The sequence below is a fragment of the Myotis myotis genome, unplaced genomic scaffold (assembly GCF_014108235.1).
Source record: "Myotis myotis isolate mMyoMyo1 unplaced genomic scaffold, mMyoMyo1.p scaffold_m19_p_18, whole genome shotgun sequence".
Lineage (NCBI taxonomy): Eukaryota > Metazoa > Chordata > Mammalia > Chiroptera > Vespertilionidae > Myotis > Myotis myotis.
The window spans coordinates 16,816,248-16,833,010 of record NW_023416322.1 but is presented as its reverse complement, the minus strand read 5'-3'; the positions used below and the strand labels follow the sequence as shown (position 1 = coordinate 16,833,010).

General features: G+C 38.0%; 1 protein-coding gene across 8 annotated transcripts in view; it reads right to left on the bottom strand.

Annotated features, from left to right (window-relative positions):
- Window positions 1-16,763, bottom strand: part of TPR (translocated promoter region, nuclear basket protein) — a 66,647-nt gene that overhangs the window by 356 nt on the left and 49,528 nt on the right. For 4 of the 8 annotated variants that reach the window (XM_036343545.1, XM_036343548.1, XM_036343547.1 and 1 more), the window contains 8 exons: window positions 9,100-9,281; window positions 7,919-7,987; window positions 7,719-7,813; window positions 6,481-6,587; window positions 4,515-4,622; window positions 4,230-4,389; window positions 2,183-2,301; window positions 380-475 (listed from right to left, as the gene is read on the bottom strand). In XM_036343545.1, coding sequence (XP_036199438.1) covers window positions 380-475; window positions 2,183-2,301; window positions 4,230-4,389; window positions 4,515-4,622; window positions 6,481-6,587; window positions 7,719-7,813; window positions 7,919-7,987; window positions 9,100-9,281 — 936 coding nt within the window. Of the gene's footprint in view, window positions 1-379; window positions 476-2,182; window positions 2,302-4,229; window positions 4,390-4,514; window positions 4,674-6,480; window positions 6,588-7,718; window positions 7,814-7,918; window positions 7,988-9,099; window positions 9,282-16,763 lie in introns of those variants that run through there. The other 4 variants (XM_036343550.1, XM_036343552.1, XM_036343546.1 and 1 more) reach the window with 3 other exon arrangements.

The following is a 16,763-nucleotide window of genomic DNA, read 5'->3' as shown; positions in this document are numbered from 1 at the left end:
CATTTTTATGACAAATACAATCTTACATTAGAAAACATGGAGATATTAAAATTTTACACTTTTTATACAATAGAATAAAGCTCTGTGACTGTTTAGTATAATAGGCAAAGATATACCAAATAACTACATAGCACTTTTCTAAATCTTACTTTGAATTCAAGGAAGAAATAGAAGCACATATTCATTACACACCTATGGTATACATATGTCTACAAAATGTTTATATGTTATTACTGAACATCATACTCAAGGCATAGTTAATCCTTGGAACATTTAAAAAAATGAGATACTAGCTGGCATCTTAAATAAGCATGAGAAAAATTCTTCCATTTATCATCACCCCACATCCTATTATGTAGTCAGGATGTTAGAAATTTACCTCTCTGTCTGTTAAACTGACGACCACGGACACCTTGTCTCAATGTTGTCTGAAGTCTTACTCGTCTGAAAGGCTTAGGCTGACTACTGCTAGTATCTAAGAAGAAAAACATTAAGATGGAAAAAAACTAAATGAATGCAGGAGTCCATTGTTTGCAATATTTGAAAGTTTTTTTAAAAGGGCAAAAAGAAAATTCCTTTATTTATATCCCAATATGACCTCTTCCCACAACCTTAACTCTATAATCCTGTCTAAAACATCATCTTTACCTGGGATGTCCTCCAAATTTTCTCCTTGTTTCTGTTCATTACTTTTCTCAGTCTCTTCTCTACACAGCAGCCAAACGGACACTGTCAAGTCTTTAAGTCAGATCATGTCACTGTTTGAAGCCCTCTCAAAACTCCCTTTATCCATGAAAGTCAATGCAATTACAATGACCTACTAGATGTATCCTGTCACCCGCTAATCTCTCCATCCTTACTGTAGTCTATCCACACTGGCCTCCTTGCTGAGCTTGAACACATCACTCTCCTGCCTCATGGACTTTGCACTTGCTGTTTCTCTCGCCCTAGAATGCTCTTCCCCCAGATGGCTGCACAGCTTCATTCCCGAACCTCTTTTAGGTGTTTACTTAAATGTCACTTAATAGTGCTTTCTGTGAAACTGCCTGACAACACATGGTAGACACTCAGATATTTGTTAACCAAATGAATAACTGCTCAGGTGGGAAAGTTTAGTGTTTTATATTTTCAAATAAATTTAAAGAGATCCTAATTTTATATTATACTGAAAAGAGAACAAGAACCATATATTTCCATGCAAGCTCTAGTAAGATATAACTAGTTCCAATTCTGCTGAGAAATAACAATTTTCACGAGATGTTAGAGTATAACTGGGGGCACCAAACTTCACTAATTGTATTATTAATAATGATAGTCGTAGACATTTCTAATCTCAGCTGCAAGATTACTTAAGAATGTCCATTGATTTAAAGTTACCAGCTGCTAAAAGGTGGGTGTGAGATTGGAAACTAGGGATGTTGGCTCTCGGCTGATGTGCCAGAGAAGCAGCTGAGGGAGAAGAGACCCTGAGATAGCAGGGTCCCATGACTGAGAACGTGGTGACTGGGCATGTCTTCCATAAAACCTGGCAGTTGGAGAATGACTGCTTTAACAATTCAAAGTGAAAATAATCGGAATGGATGACTGAGGACTATATTTTTTTAATAAAAGTAATTTCCTACCTAAAAATTGATAGGCATGTTGGGATAGTATATTGTTTAAGATTGGAGTCTCTGGAGGCAAACTTGTGAGCTTGCTCAGGGCTTGCCTATTCTTTACTAGTTACGTGACTTTGGAGAAGTTATTTAAGTTTCCATAACTATAAATTGGGGATGAATGCTTACCACATTGGACTGATGTGAGAATTAAATGAATCAATATATATAAAGGACTTTGCATATTGTCTGATACAGAGAGTTGTTGAGCACTTACTGTGTATCAGACCGCTGTAGAACTCCAATATGTAGAACAAACAAAAGTGGAGCTGCTCTGGTTTAGGCAAGAGAGAGGCCTAAAGTACTACTCCTTAGTAATCATCCCCCCCACAGCCCCTTTAGCACCACTAATACAACCAATTTTCTTTAATATAAACGAAGTTCCCTGTAAGAAAATAAAATTTCCCTCTTAAATAAAGCTTTTTACAATTTAGGGGGAAAAAATGATAAAATTGTTAGCAATAAAAGTGTCTTTTGCGAACAAGTGTGATGTGTAAAGTTACATGTAGTCAACAGCTGGAACTTACCTACAGAAGAGCTGGAAGGAGGGTCCTGGCTGGTGGAAGGAAGATCTGACTCATCAGATGCCTGCACAGGCTCTTCTTCCTGCTGGCTATCAATTTCTAGGCCTGCTTCTGAACTAATACTAAGAAAGGAAAACAAAAATTGATTAGAAAATATAAAACTGATCCTAGAGTGTATCCTATTGTTTCCAAACTCTTCCATATAATCACTTAATGCAGAGTTCTACTCCAAATCAAAACTGCCAACCCTGATACTGGTAGCCATATATATTTTTAAAGGGGCAGGGGACAAGTTGCTTCTTCCTCATGCCTCTTTTCACATTCCAAATTTAGTTTTGTTTTTTTCTTCTCATTTTTATAAATTTTTTTCTTTTTGACAAGGGATGTTTGCATTCTTAACATTTGCAGGAGATAGACTATCCAGATTTTGATAAACCTCAAAACAACTTTCTAGGAGAGTATAGTAGTAAAATAATTCACAAGTCACAACTATTAACAGATCACTAACTCAAAAGGGGCTCTAGTGCAGATGAGACAGGCTATTGGTAGAAATCCCTGGCTCAATGGCTGTAAGTCCATTTCTCTCTCCCATTCCAGAAAGCACATCCAAAAGCAAGTGAGGAGATAGAAGTACAAAACAACTTCAATCTTAGTACAGTTATTAGTTAACAATGTACCTGGAAGCTCTCTCTCATGACTGTGTGCCTACACTGAACAGTGCTGGTCAGGTGTGAAGCTAAAGCACATGGGGCTGAGTCAGTCACCAGAGATACATGCTCTGACTCTGAGCTTTCTCACTTGTAAAATGATGACACTTTGCAAAGGTATTGTATGGGTTAGAAATGACTTATATGAAATGACCTGCATACATGGCATGGAATTAACGGCGGCTAGTGTTCTCAGTAAGGTCTATAACCTCCCCCAAATTAAGTAGCCCTGATAGAGCATAATAAGTAGACCTGCTTGTTTCCTTATATAGAACTGGCCAATGATCATGCCAAGAAAATATTGCTAAATAAAACAAAATCTTTGCCGAAACCAGTTTGGCTCAGTGGATAGAGCGTCGGCCTGCGGACTGAATGGTCCCAGGTTCGATTCCGGTCAAGGGCATGTACCTGGGTTGCAGGCACATCCCCAGTAGGAGATGTGCAGGAGGCAGCTGACCGATGTTTCTCTCATCGATGTTTCTAACTCTCTCTCTCTCTCTCTCTCCCTTCCTCTCTATAAAAAATCAATAAAATATATTAAAACAAAATATTTGAGCTCTACATAGGAAATCTGGGTTGTACTTCTAGCTCTGCTTCTACCCATGAAGTAGCCCAACTTTTTATTTTATTTATAAAAATTAGGTTTCTGACTGGCTGGTGTGGCTCAGGGGTTGAGCATCGACCTATGAACCAAGAGGTCAGGGTTCAATTCCCAATCCCCAGTGGGGTGTGAGCAGGAGGCAGCCGATCATTGATGTTTCTCTCTCTCTCCTCCCTTCCTCTCTGAAATCAATAAAAATATATTTAAAAATAAGTTAGATTCCATCTTGAAAGTTAAACTTCTCCAAGACAACTTTGTTTATAACAGATGTGTTACCAATACAGTCAGGTCTTGAAAACTACTAGATAAATTCTAATTTATAAGAAGTTCTAAATGCACATTAAGGATAAGTGAGGTTCATTTGAAAGCCCACTACTAAATGGAAAGTTGAATCATTTCCTAATATTCCTAACTTTCACAAAAAGACTTCTTTTGGGGGGAAAAGTTCAAGCAGCTACATTAATGGAAGGGTACCAGTGATTTTAAAGAAATATTTTGTTCTAGAATAAATATATTATGCAATGTTCAGGGAGCTAACATTTGTCTTCTGTAATAACAACCTCCAAGTCCCAAAATATTATTATATGGAAAAATTAATCTTTCAAAATAGATGGCTCGGTTTACTTTTGTAATAAGATGCGACTGAAAATACAGCTCAACAGATTGTTTCCTGGCTAAAGGAAAACAAATGCAAAAGTCTGGCAAGTGTAAGGCAAGCAAATATTACAAAGTAAACATTTACCCTTCAGATTCTGCCTCCACAAATACTTCATCTCCATCATCACCTGCTGCTGTTTCATTGGTTGTCGATAAAGTGCCAGTTGATGTTGTCACCATTGGAACAGACTGAGAGGCATGCTCTGAAGCATCAGAGGTGGTACTACTCTCAGTAAATACGTTCACTTCAAAACAAGACCAGAAAAGCAACGAACACTTTAACTTTGTGGTTTACCTAATTTTCAGCCCAAAGATGCCTCATAAGTTTCCATTTTACCAATAAAACACAATCTAGTAATATGATACCTACCTGGAGCTGCTACTTGCAGAGGAGTAGTGGGAACACTTCGGCCACCGGATTCTTCTTCATGAGCTAGGAAGAGGGGTGTTTCATACATTCCTAAACCTAAAGACAATTCTGAATATTAATGAATGAGAAAGAATACAAAAGTGCCAATATGCGAAGTATCTGAAAGAAAAAAATTAAAAAGCAAAGACACAACTTTGTTAAAATCCACAATTAGCCCATCAAGCAAACATCAATCCCTCAAAATGTAAATACAATTTAAACACATCCTTTACGCTCCTTAACACTAATATAAGTATCTTAAAAAAAAAAGAACAGCTATGGAGCTACCTCAAAAAACTAAAAATGGAACTCCCATTTGACCCAGTGATCCCACTACTAGGAATATATCCCAAGAAACCAGAAACGCCAATCAGAAAGGATATATGCACCCCTATGTTCATAGCAGCACAATTCACCATAGCTAAGATTTGGAAACAGCCTAAGTGCCCATCAGCAGATGAATGGATTAGAAAACTGTGGTACATATACACAATGGAATACTATGCTGCGGTAAAAAAAAAAGGAACTCTTGCCTTTTGCAACAGCATGGATGGAACTGGAGAGCATTATGCTAAGTGAAATAAGCCAGTCAGAGAAAGATAAATACCACATGATCTCACTCATTTGTGGATTATAGAGAACAACATAGACTGATGAAAAGGGACAGACCCAAAGACTGAGAAACAGCGATCAGGCTATCAATCCCCAGAAGGAAAGTAGGGGAGGGCGGGGGTAAGGGGAAGAGATCAACCGAAGGACTTGTATACATGTATATAAGCCAAACCAATGGACATGGACAACAGGGGGATGGGAGCATGAGTGTGCGGGGCAGGGGGGGGGGGGGGGGGAGCTTAGGGGTTAATGGGGGGGATGAGGACACATTTGTAATACCTTAACTAATAATAATAATCATAATAATCATAATAATAAAACAGCTAAAAGCTGCTCTTATAGTTTTATAGAAGGTAACTTTACTGAATATCCAACTATGTTAGATTCTACTTATCACCAAAACTGCAAGGTATTACTTAGTCCCCCTTTTGCTATCAAAACTAAATTTCAAGAAGGTTAATTAACTTTCCCAAGGTTACAAAGTTAGTAGGTGGTGGCAACTTCCAAGTCTAAAAATTGCCACATAAAATTCTGAATTTCTATGAAGTTAACTCACAATTTCATATTGTAGAGGCATAGTGTTAAACCTAATAACCTAAACCATTAGGGACAAATTTATACTACATGACTTAGATGAGGACTACAGATTAGTCTTTTGCTTAGGACTTATTAAAGTAATATACAATGCTATATAATAGCTTCCCAGAAATATAGTGGGCTATATGGGTACCAAATGAAGATTAAATGTCATTAATTCCAGAAATGCATAATTCATGTCCAAATAACCAACTATTATTACTTAATTTAGGAGTCATTTTATTCCACATATTTTTAACATTTTTTCTTATTTGTAATGTTAATAGAAAATATCTAACTTATATTATGCATTTAACTAGAAATGTTAAATTGTGTGTTTTATTGGTAAAATGGAAACTGTCAAATCAAACACAAAATATGTTGCATTTCTTCCAGAAACTTTAAAACAGGTGGTAGTATTTACATATGTTTACTGGTTTAAGAAATATTTCTTAACACTTAGTAGATGATGCTATACTAGGTGCCAGAAGAGATACAAATGTAACAGCTAGGGTCTATGTTTAAAGAACTCAGAACTTTGTTGAAAAGATTTATATGTAAGACGATGTTTTGTAAATAGTACATATATTATAGCTTTCCCCATAAATTAGAGGAATTATTTAGATCTCAATTTCTTTTATATTTATATATGCTTACTTAAAAAAAAATCATATCACAATAGTTTATTACCAAATATAAGTAAACCCCAGGAGATACAAGCCTTTATCTAGCTGTTTACCTCCTTGAGAAGCCAGCTGGCCAAGATCAGAATGACTAGAACTTGTCTGTGGCATATCTTCAGGTGGCCCAAACCGGAATCTAGGAACACCAGCAACTTGTGGGGAACTAAATAGACAAAAATTGATTTAAGATGAAATGTAAAGTTACCCTATGCACAATGATAAAAAGAATATAGAAAAAAATGAGCATAAACAAAATGAGAAGGAAAGAGATTGAAAATAAAGTTGATTAGGAACTGATTTATATATAAATAACTTTTGTGTCTCTGAACTATATGCCTCATATTTCTTGAATCTGTTAATTAAACTTATCTCTATGTATCTATTAAACACATATATTTTCACATGGAAAGCCTTTTTATCCTTTACGTGGAGTGGTATAGCACAATAGTTTACATAGGTTCTAGAGCCAGACTGACTGGTTTGAAACCAAAAACTGCCACTTCCTGGCTGTTTGACCTCTGGCAAATTCATTAACATCTCTGTGCTATAAAAGAGCAACAATAATACTCTCTTGGTATGAGGATTAAATAAACTGATTTATGGATATGCTCAATAAGTGTTAGGGATTCAATGCTGTTCCCATTAAGTATTCTTGGACTCTTTCCTCTTAATTGTTGAAATAAATCACTTCTTCACTTGTGTTAACAAAGACTATTGCTTATACCTCTATTCTCCTAGATTACTAAGATTATATTTATTTGCTCATATGCTTAGCACTTTCACAATACTATTCACCATGATCTGTACTTATCAACACCACCAATCTGTACTTATCAACACCACCAATCTACAAAGCTTTTTACTATCTACCAATAATATTCTAAACATATTAACATAAATTCTTTAATTCTTACAATGTATAAGGTGGAAACTATTGTATCATCATTCCCGTAAGTAATATAAGGATACTCAGGAATAGAGAACCTAAATAACCTGATACAGCTATTAAGCAGAACAGCTAGGTTTCAAACCCAGGTATTCTAACTCTAAACTCCATGTTCTTAACCACTGTTAGACTGACTCTAAACTACAAATTCCTGATGGAAGCAACTGTATTTCATTCCCTCTATATAATTCTCCCCAACACTACATTCTCAACCCTCCCATAATACCCCCTGAAAATAGTACACAGTATAAGTCTCAAGGAATAATGAGTCAATCAAATGTAAACAAATTAACAGTGAAACAGTAAGAATTTGATTAGTCACAAAATGTTTCTCTTTCATTCACTTACTGAATTGCTTCAGCAAATCCATCAGTACGATGTGGCACCACAAGAGTTGGGGTACTTGGAACTGTTCTGTCTTCATCATCAAAAAAATGCTGCTGCTAAAACAAAAAGGAATTAAACAGGCATGACAGAAACACACATATCGACTACACAAATATTTGCTGAACAAATAAACTGATTTTACATGGGGGGTAGGTACTTACCATGCTACCAATTCCTGGAGTCAACTGAAGCCCACGTCCTACAGACTGCCTCCGAGTCATCTGAATTCTCTGGGCCAAGAAAGGAATTACATTTGTTTTTAAGGAATTAGACAATGAAACAAACACTTAATATCAATAGAGCTTATTATGCTTACTTGGTAATACCATAACCAAAATGTTAGCAGATGATGTAATAATCATCAGGATATTTTTTCAGGAAAAACTGCCACTAATCTTATACTAAAGAAACCCGTTTTAAACTATGACAACTTTTTTAATTATACAGACTATAACATTAAACTAACAAATATTTCAATAACTAATAGACAAAATATTAACCAATATTTAAAACTAATCTTTGATCATACCTTATTTCTTTGTAACTAATTTATTCACTGTATGCTTTTGGATTTTATGGCTTACTTATCCTTTGGAAATATTACTAGCCGTACTAACTACATATAAATGGTTTCTCAATTTAGTCATTTTTAAACTGATAGATTTTGCAGGATCCATACACACTCTTTTAAGACTTTATACATTCACATAATGCAGTTTTCTTCACCACTGGTATTTTAGTAGATCTACACTTGAAAATGTTCTATGCTCTAAAGGGTTAAAACTCAAGCTAGAGTATTAATAGAGCCTTTGTACTTGTCCTGTTTCTGAAAGAGCTTCTGATTAACTGATGTCCAAAGAGTGCTACATGTAAAGGGTTATGCACACTTTCATTAATTTTCAAAGTGGGAATTAATATGTATGATTATTAAAAAATGAAGAGAAAAATGTTTTGTTAAGCAGAACAGAATTTCCTTTTTAAAAAAACATGCAACTTAGAGGAAAAAAACACACTTCTAAACAGATGGTGGTCAGCTGCTAAAATACATTTTACATTAATTAAAATCCAAGAATATCTTTTTCCTTTTGTAACCTGTAGAAACAGTGACCAGACTTTTATTTGCTATGACTATAACAGTTTCAACTTATGCACAACTTCTAGTCAGCCTCGTACTTTCAAGGAAATCAGAGATTCATTTCAGTTCAAAGAATTTTATAAAAATATGCCAAAACATTACAGGGTTCACTTAATTTCTGGAGAAAAAAGGCAATATCTAATGGAAAGGGAAAGGAGCCCAGATTTTTAAAAGTTCATTTTTCAGAATGACTACTACTTTCAATACCTGAACTGGTGGTCCCAACTCTTGAGGTGGGGCATGAATGGTTAGTCTTGGGGGAAGTGGGTGCGGTGGACGTCTTGGTGACTGAGGTGCTCGAGGGGTCTGTCTTTCAGATGCTGATGATGGCTGTTCTCTAGAAATCTCCTGGGAAAAAGAGGACTCTGCAGTACCCGTATTTCCTTCACCTACAGGAAAAGAGAAGCTTATTTTGAACTATTAAACTTACTGCAAAATAACTTGGACAATCCCTAAAGTATGAATCTTGCCACTAGGAATGTTCACTTCAGTAATATTTTCAGAAGGAAAGTAGTGAGGTATGGTGGGCCCAGAGATAATTGGTATGCAATTATCAGTAGTATGGCTTTTAGTCAAGTTCCTGAACCTCTTTGGTTGGTTAATGCAACAGATGTAATCTACAAGAAAGGTTTTTCTGAAGGATTCAAATAGTAGACTTAAACACCGAGTCTAACACATGATAAAATATTTAATACATTTTGGCTCATATTATTAAAATGGGCAAATTACTTAGAGTGAGACCACTATGGCATCAGTATTACACTCAAACAGGATGAAGACTATTGGGAAAAGCCCAATAAGACACTCTTACATTTTGGTTTTCCTAAATTTTGAATTTTATGGTCCTTCAGATGTCTGGGTCTTCTATATACATTATAGAAACATCAGAAGCTATTACCTACTTTGAAAGTTCAGTAAGATATTACAGAATTTAGTAGTTTAAAAGTTAGGTCTAGAACAGATCCTAGCTTTAACACTTAATAGCTTTGTGACCTTGGTTATGTCACTTTGCTTATTTCTGCTCCTGTTTCTCAGATTCTACACTGGTACTTAAACCTGACAAGCTTATTGTGATAATTCAATACAAGCACACATGCTCAGAAAAAGCATTTTTTTAACTATTGGCAATGTACATAATCTATCCACTAATTAAATTTTATCCAGACTTATAGGCCAATTTCTGCTTGATTGTGAAAAGGAAAACTCTCTAGCAAGTATTCAATGAGCATCTGTTATATGCTTTGTATCTGGGAAAAATGGATATGAACATTTTTCCTTAAAACACGTAACATTTAGAGATAATACCTACAGATGTAACCATAGAATCAGCTCAAAATGCACCCGTCCTAAAAAGACCCTGAAGCTCATTTCAGAGCGGACCAAAACTGCAGATCACGTAGTGAAGCATGTGCAGAGGAAAGAGCTTTGGTCTCCAGCTGTACCTGGAACCAAAGTCTCCCCCTTTAACCAAAGGACCAGGACATAATCAACCTTGAACATTGGAACCCTTTCAGACACCAAGAAACTGTTGTCCAGGAAGATCCAGTGTTGATGCCGTTACCATAAATGACCAAGTTCTAAGGACCCCCATTACAACGTGCCTTGCCAGCACTATTCCCCTTGCCCCTTAAAAACCATTAGCCTAGGCCGGGGAGTAAGATGGATATAAGGTGCCATTTAGGTCTCCCATCTTCTCCCTTGGTGTCTTCTTCATCAATAACCCTTTCCTTACTCCAAGCTCGAACGTTTTGCGTTTTGGCCTTTCTAAACATTGGGCACACAACTTGGCTTTCAGTAACAATTTGGTGAGCCAGCCAGGCTAGTGCTCCTGGTAGGCCAAACCTGGAACAGCCTCCAAGGAAGGACGTTTTGCCTTGGGGGCTCGGTAGGAACTTTCCCTGGCAGGCACTGGCCAAATCAGCACAGAGCCCATTTGGAATAAGAAAATGCCTTTGGACTTCAATCTACGATGGTTTTGTTTTGGGGTAAGGTGCTCCATTTTGGGGTAAGTGTGCAGCCAGGAATCCTCTATGTGGGCTTTCTCTCCCTCTGGACAAAGCTATCTGCATTTTAAACTTACTTGGGGGCCTCCATTTAAGAGTAGGATCAGGATTTCGGGGCTCTACCCGTTTGTGTCTTTGTGGTAAACCGTATTAAGTATATTTGTTGTGTCTCTGCAAGTCGATGTGCTCGATTTGGAAGTAGGGTAAGTCATCCTGGCATGTGCAACCAGGAACTCCCTTCTCCTCCATTTTCCTTTGAAATAAGCCACATTTATTTTATTTCCCTGCTGGAGAAGAGAATAATTGTAGTACTTTTACCTGATCTTTGAACTGGTTTGGCTGTATTTGTTTGGCCACTTGAATTTGAAATCTGTAACTTGTATAGTTTATCTAAGATTTGGTTAGGATAGTACTCAATTACTTTGTGTGTTATATGTTGATCTCGCTGTGTGTACTCTGTTCATTGGCTTGAAGTTAAGAAGTGATATTGGGTCTGTGGTTTCTTCCCCTCCCCCATCTTCATCTCCAGACAGGTGGCAGCTGCCACGTGTGCACGGGCTCCATTCTAGCCATCATCCTCCAGGAAAATCTACCACTTTTAAACTCAGGCGTCCTGAAGCCACTCTTTTTACCTCCTGAGAATTTGAACTTTATTGTGCACACTTTCTTTCCACTTTCTGTTGTTTGTGTTTGCTGACAAGTCCATGATAAGGGGCACCCTTGAAGGAGAGGCTCTCGGGCCCCTTGGAGACAATGGAATGCATTCTTTGATTGATAACAGATTACTTTAAAAAGGCTTTAAAGGAATTCTTACAGCATGCAAAGCTTGGTCACCTGAGTAAAATCCGAACTCACTCAGTCCATCTGCCAGAAACATCATTTGGATCCAGTTTTACAGCCCTGAATTATTCACTGTACTTGGGCCATAAAAGCTACTGCTTTAAAATGAAAGCTATGATTGAGAACCAAGATAGCAGAGTAGGTAAACACTGGTACTTGCTGCCTCCCACAACCACATCAAAATTACAACTGAAATACGAAACAACCATCATTCAGAACCACCTGAAAGCTGGCTAAATGGAAGTCCAACTAGAGAAGAAAAGAAGAAAGCACACTGAGACTCGTAAGAGAGGCAGAGGCACAGAATGGGTTGAACTGGTACCCGTGCTGGTTTTTTTTTTTTTTTTTTTTTTAATCAGGAGGGACATTTTGGCTGCTTTTCCTCTGTGAGGAATAAGGGGTCCCAGCCTCACACCAGACCGCTAGCCTAGGGTTCCAGAGCTGGTAAGAGAAGCCCCCATAACTTTGGGTTGTAAAATCCAGTGGGGATTGTGGCTGAGTGACATGGAGGCTGCTGGAGACCCATGTGTTCCCCGAAAGGGCCAGTGCATGAACTTACTCAGACTCAATCTCTAGCGTTGGGTAGCTTTGGGAGACCCAGACACATACAGGAAGGAACTGGACTGTCTGGCATCAGGGCAGGAACTTGGGGGTGGCTTTCCCCCAAACGGGGGTCCTTGCAGGGATCATTGTTCCTGTGCTGGGACTTCCCCCATCTCAGAGCTGACTGGTAGCCCTGAGTTTCCATCAGCTTGGCTCACACTGTTCCCTCTGCCCTGGTGATTCTCTGAGACCCCACGCCATCCAATTTGCAGCCCCACCCAAGCTGTTTGCAGCAGCTTTTCCATATGAATGGCCTGTCCTGACTCAGGCTTCAGATTTTCCTAAAATCTCTCAAATAAGCAGCAGGTGGAGTCAGTGTGTACCAAACCTATACATAAAAGGCCCAACCAGGACCCTGCACTAGCACCAGCCTGCCTTGCTTCACAGCTGGGCCTTGCCCGGACACTTCTCAAGTCCAATACAAGTAGCAGCCATCTACAGGATTTCCTCTCTGTAGCTCCTGCCAGGTGGACCCAGGAAGTGGCTGACTTTGCACCTCCCAGGAGGTCCCAGAGCCAGTACACCCATTGGACAGATTCAGACCATACCAGATTTTAACTGTACACATCCACAAGCAACACACTCAAGGGCCAGACTCAGTGAGCATCAAAGCACCACTGAAGCAAGTCCTGCTCCATAGGGGTGTCTTCTGCACAGCTGCTCTTCCACTATAGTTGCAGCTGGAACTCACAGCCAATTGGCCTGGAGGTCAATTCCTCCCAGTGACGCCAACAGCAATCAAGGTCCAACTACAAGACTGTGCACACAGCCCACACAAGGGCATACCTAGAGTGCCCAGCTCAAGTAACTGGGGAGGCTGAGCCACTGGGCCCTACAGGACACCTACTACACAAGGCAATTCTACCAATTAGGCAGCTCTACCTAATACATAGAAATAAAAACAGGGAAGCAGCCAAAATATGTAAACAAAGAAACATGTTACAAATGAAAGAAATGGAAGCAAACAAACTATTGGATACCAAGTTCAAAACCATGGTTACATCGTTACTCAAGGATCTTAATGAGAGCTTTAAGGGACTCAAACAGAGCTTCAAGGGACATAATGAGACCTTGAAGGATCTTAGTAAGAATGCCAAAGACATGAAAAAGGATGAGCCAGAAATAAAGCATACACTAACTGAAATAAATAATAATTTGTAGGGATTCAATAGTAGACAATTCCAAGAATCAAATCAATGATTTGGAAATGAGGAAGCAAAAAACACCCAATCAGTGGAGCAAAAAGAAAAACGAAAAAGAAATATGAAGATACTGTAAGGAGTCTCTGGGACAACTTTAAGTATACCAACATTTGCATTATGGGGGTGCCACGAGGAGGAGAGAGAGAGCAAGATATTGAAAGTTTATTCGAAGAAATAATAACAGAAAACTTCCCCTACCTGGTGAAAGAAAAAGACTTATAAGTCCAGCAAGCACAGAGTTCCAAACAAGAGAAACCCAAAGAGGCCCACACTGAGACACATCATAATTAAAATGCCAAGGGCTAAAGACAAAGAGAAAAATCTTAAAAGCATCAAGAGAAAAGCAGTTAGTTACCTTACTAGGGAGCACCCATCTGACTGTCAGGTGATTTCTCAACAGAAACTTTGCAGGCCAAAAGGGAGTGGCAAGAAATATTCAAAGTGATGAATAATAAGGACCTAGAACCAGCAAAGCTAACACTTAGAATTGAAGGTCAGGTAAAGAGCTTCACAGACAAGAAAAAGCTAAAGGAGTTCATCACCACCAAATCAGTGTTACATGAAATGTTGAAGGGTATTCTTTTAAGAAGAGAAAGAGGAAGAAGAAAAAGAAAAAGATAAAAAATATGAACAATAAAGAGGCAATAAATACATAACAACTGAATCTAAAAATCAAACGAGTAAGAAATCTAATGTACAGAATAAACTGGTAAATACAATAGAATCAGAGGCATGGAAATAGACTGACAAATCTCGGAGAGAAGGGGTCAGGAAGGGGGATGGTAAGAGATTAGGCAAAGATCTTACATGCATATATATTAATTCCCTATGGACACAGACAATAGGGTGGTGAAGGCCTGGGGCGGAGAGGGAACCTGGTGGAGGGGGACAATTCAGGGGGGAAAAAGGGAGACATCTGTAATACCCTCAACAATAAAGATTTAAAAATAAATAAAATGAAAGCTATGAGATTTGTCTCCATTGGTCTGTATGTTTATGTACATCACTATATGTTTGTTCTAGATATAGGATATTTCTACCCTGTATGGTATTGCTAATTTATATTAAATTGGCTTAAACAAACAAGTGCTTATATGAGAATTCTCAAAAAAACAACAGACTAACCCAAATGCTCTTCAGAATCACATAATCTAAAGAAATATTTGATATTAAAGTTGGTTTTAAATGGGTTTGGTTAAATAGGCATATCTTTAGAATCAACAGAATTAAATATTTTTATTCTGTGTTTATTACTCCAATAAGTAAGCTGATACAAAATTGGAGTTAGATTTCTCTCCACTGAAAAAGGAACTACTGATCTGTTACTGAAACTGAAAAAGTTTTCTGCCTAGAAAGCAAATATTCTGTGCTTTATCAAAATAATTTTGTGTTTGTCTTAATTAGGTATTTGATTACTTAAGAAAACTAAATCTCCTAAACAGTAAGAACTAAAGTTTTGCTATGTAAACAGCATTTTTTCTTTTTCTTTCAGAATTTACGGAACTTTATCGGAAATTGGGAGAAGGCTCCAAAATAAGACACTCACCTTTATGACAAAGAAAAATGTACATATTTTCTTATTGTGAGCACTAAGAATAGATTATCTTCCAGAGCAAAATCATGTTACTTGAAAGTTAGAATATATTTTCCTAAAGAAACAGTGAAATAAGGGTTGTTTCAGCCAGAGCTCTCCTGAGGTCAGTACTTGTCACTATGGTGCTTGTGTTGTAAGGGCCGTATGCATGTATTTTTCTTTAAATGTATAATTAAGTATCCTATATAATAAAAGCCTAATATGCTAAGTGACCGGTCCACTGGTCGGCCATTCAACCAACCAAAGTGTAATATGCTAATGATATATTAAGGCCACTCAACTGCTCACTATGAAGTACACTGACCACCAGGGGGCAGACGCTCCAACTAGTAGGTTAGCTTGCTGCTGGGGTCCGGCCAATCAGGACTGAGCATGACAGGCCGGACATGCCCTGGAGCCCTCCCGGGGGCCCTCCTCGAATGGCCAACCTCTTGCATCTCTCCCTGGACCCAATTGTGCACCGTGGGGTCCCTCAGCCTGGCCTGCACCCGCTCGCAATCTGGGACCCCTTGGAGATTTCGGGACCCACTGGTGCACGAATTCGTGCACTGGGCCTCTAGTTGCTTCATAATGGCTTATGATCTTATTTAGTCAAATGTCCACATCTTTTGATGTATTTTGACAAACGTCCCCAAATTTAAATTATAGGTAAATGCCCCTGAAACATCTCAAAAGATTTGTTTTCTCTCCTTACAAAAGAGAAATATTAAACTAGGCTTATTCTGGTGTGTTGAAATTACATGGGTAACATAAATATGGGTAAACAATGATTGTACATTAAATGAATAGTTGGGGCTATGGGAAACCCAAGACGGTCACTGGTTACTTCAGCTCCCTGGCATTTTTTTCCATGCCTTCATCCACCATGGTACAATTAATTTCAACTTCATTCAACTACCACTTAAGTTTCGGTTATCAACATGTTCTTCTTTTTATGTGTATGTAATCTGGATGAGTTGAAGCTTTCTCCTGCCAAAAGGTTGATGCCTTTACAAAGGCAAAGAAACTGTTAGAAAATGTGTTTCCCACTTGGGGTCTACCTTACACAATCTCTAGTGACTGAGATACCCACTTTACTGAGCAAGCCATATGAACTCTGAAAGACAACCTTGCCATTAACAGGAAAAACTGGATTCAAGCAGAACAAGTTCAATTTCATAGAACTGAATGAACTGATGAGAATGGTTACAATTTTTATGACGTTTTCATTTGAAATTGTTGACTTCTTTAATCTTTTGTTTTCCAAATAAAAGGAAATGTGTTTACCAATGACTGAGCTATTTGGTAAACTATATCTCGTAGCAGAATTGAAACATCTTTTTCTCCCTACTGGATCCCACCAGAATCTAGAATCTTCCAAAGAGTGTTTTTATTTTCACGGCAAAGTGATTATTTGCCAAAGTTCAATAATAATGTTTTCTTTATAACGGGATACAACTGGAAACTGGTTTTATTACCAAGGCTTTGACTGAAAAGTTATGTTTCAGAGAGACAGGCAGATACAGATGTGACCAGAAATCTTTGAGGAGTTAAGATTGACTTTTGAAGCCAATAAAAAACCCTTTGGGAAAATAGCCTGATACTTTGTTTACATGGTTCACAGCAGTCTTACCAGGTGAGGAACTAAGG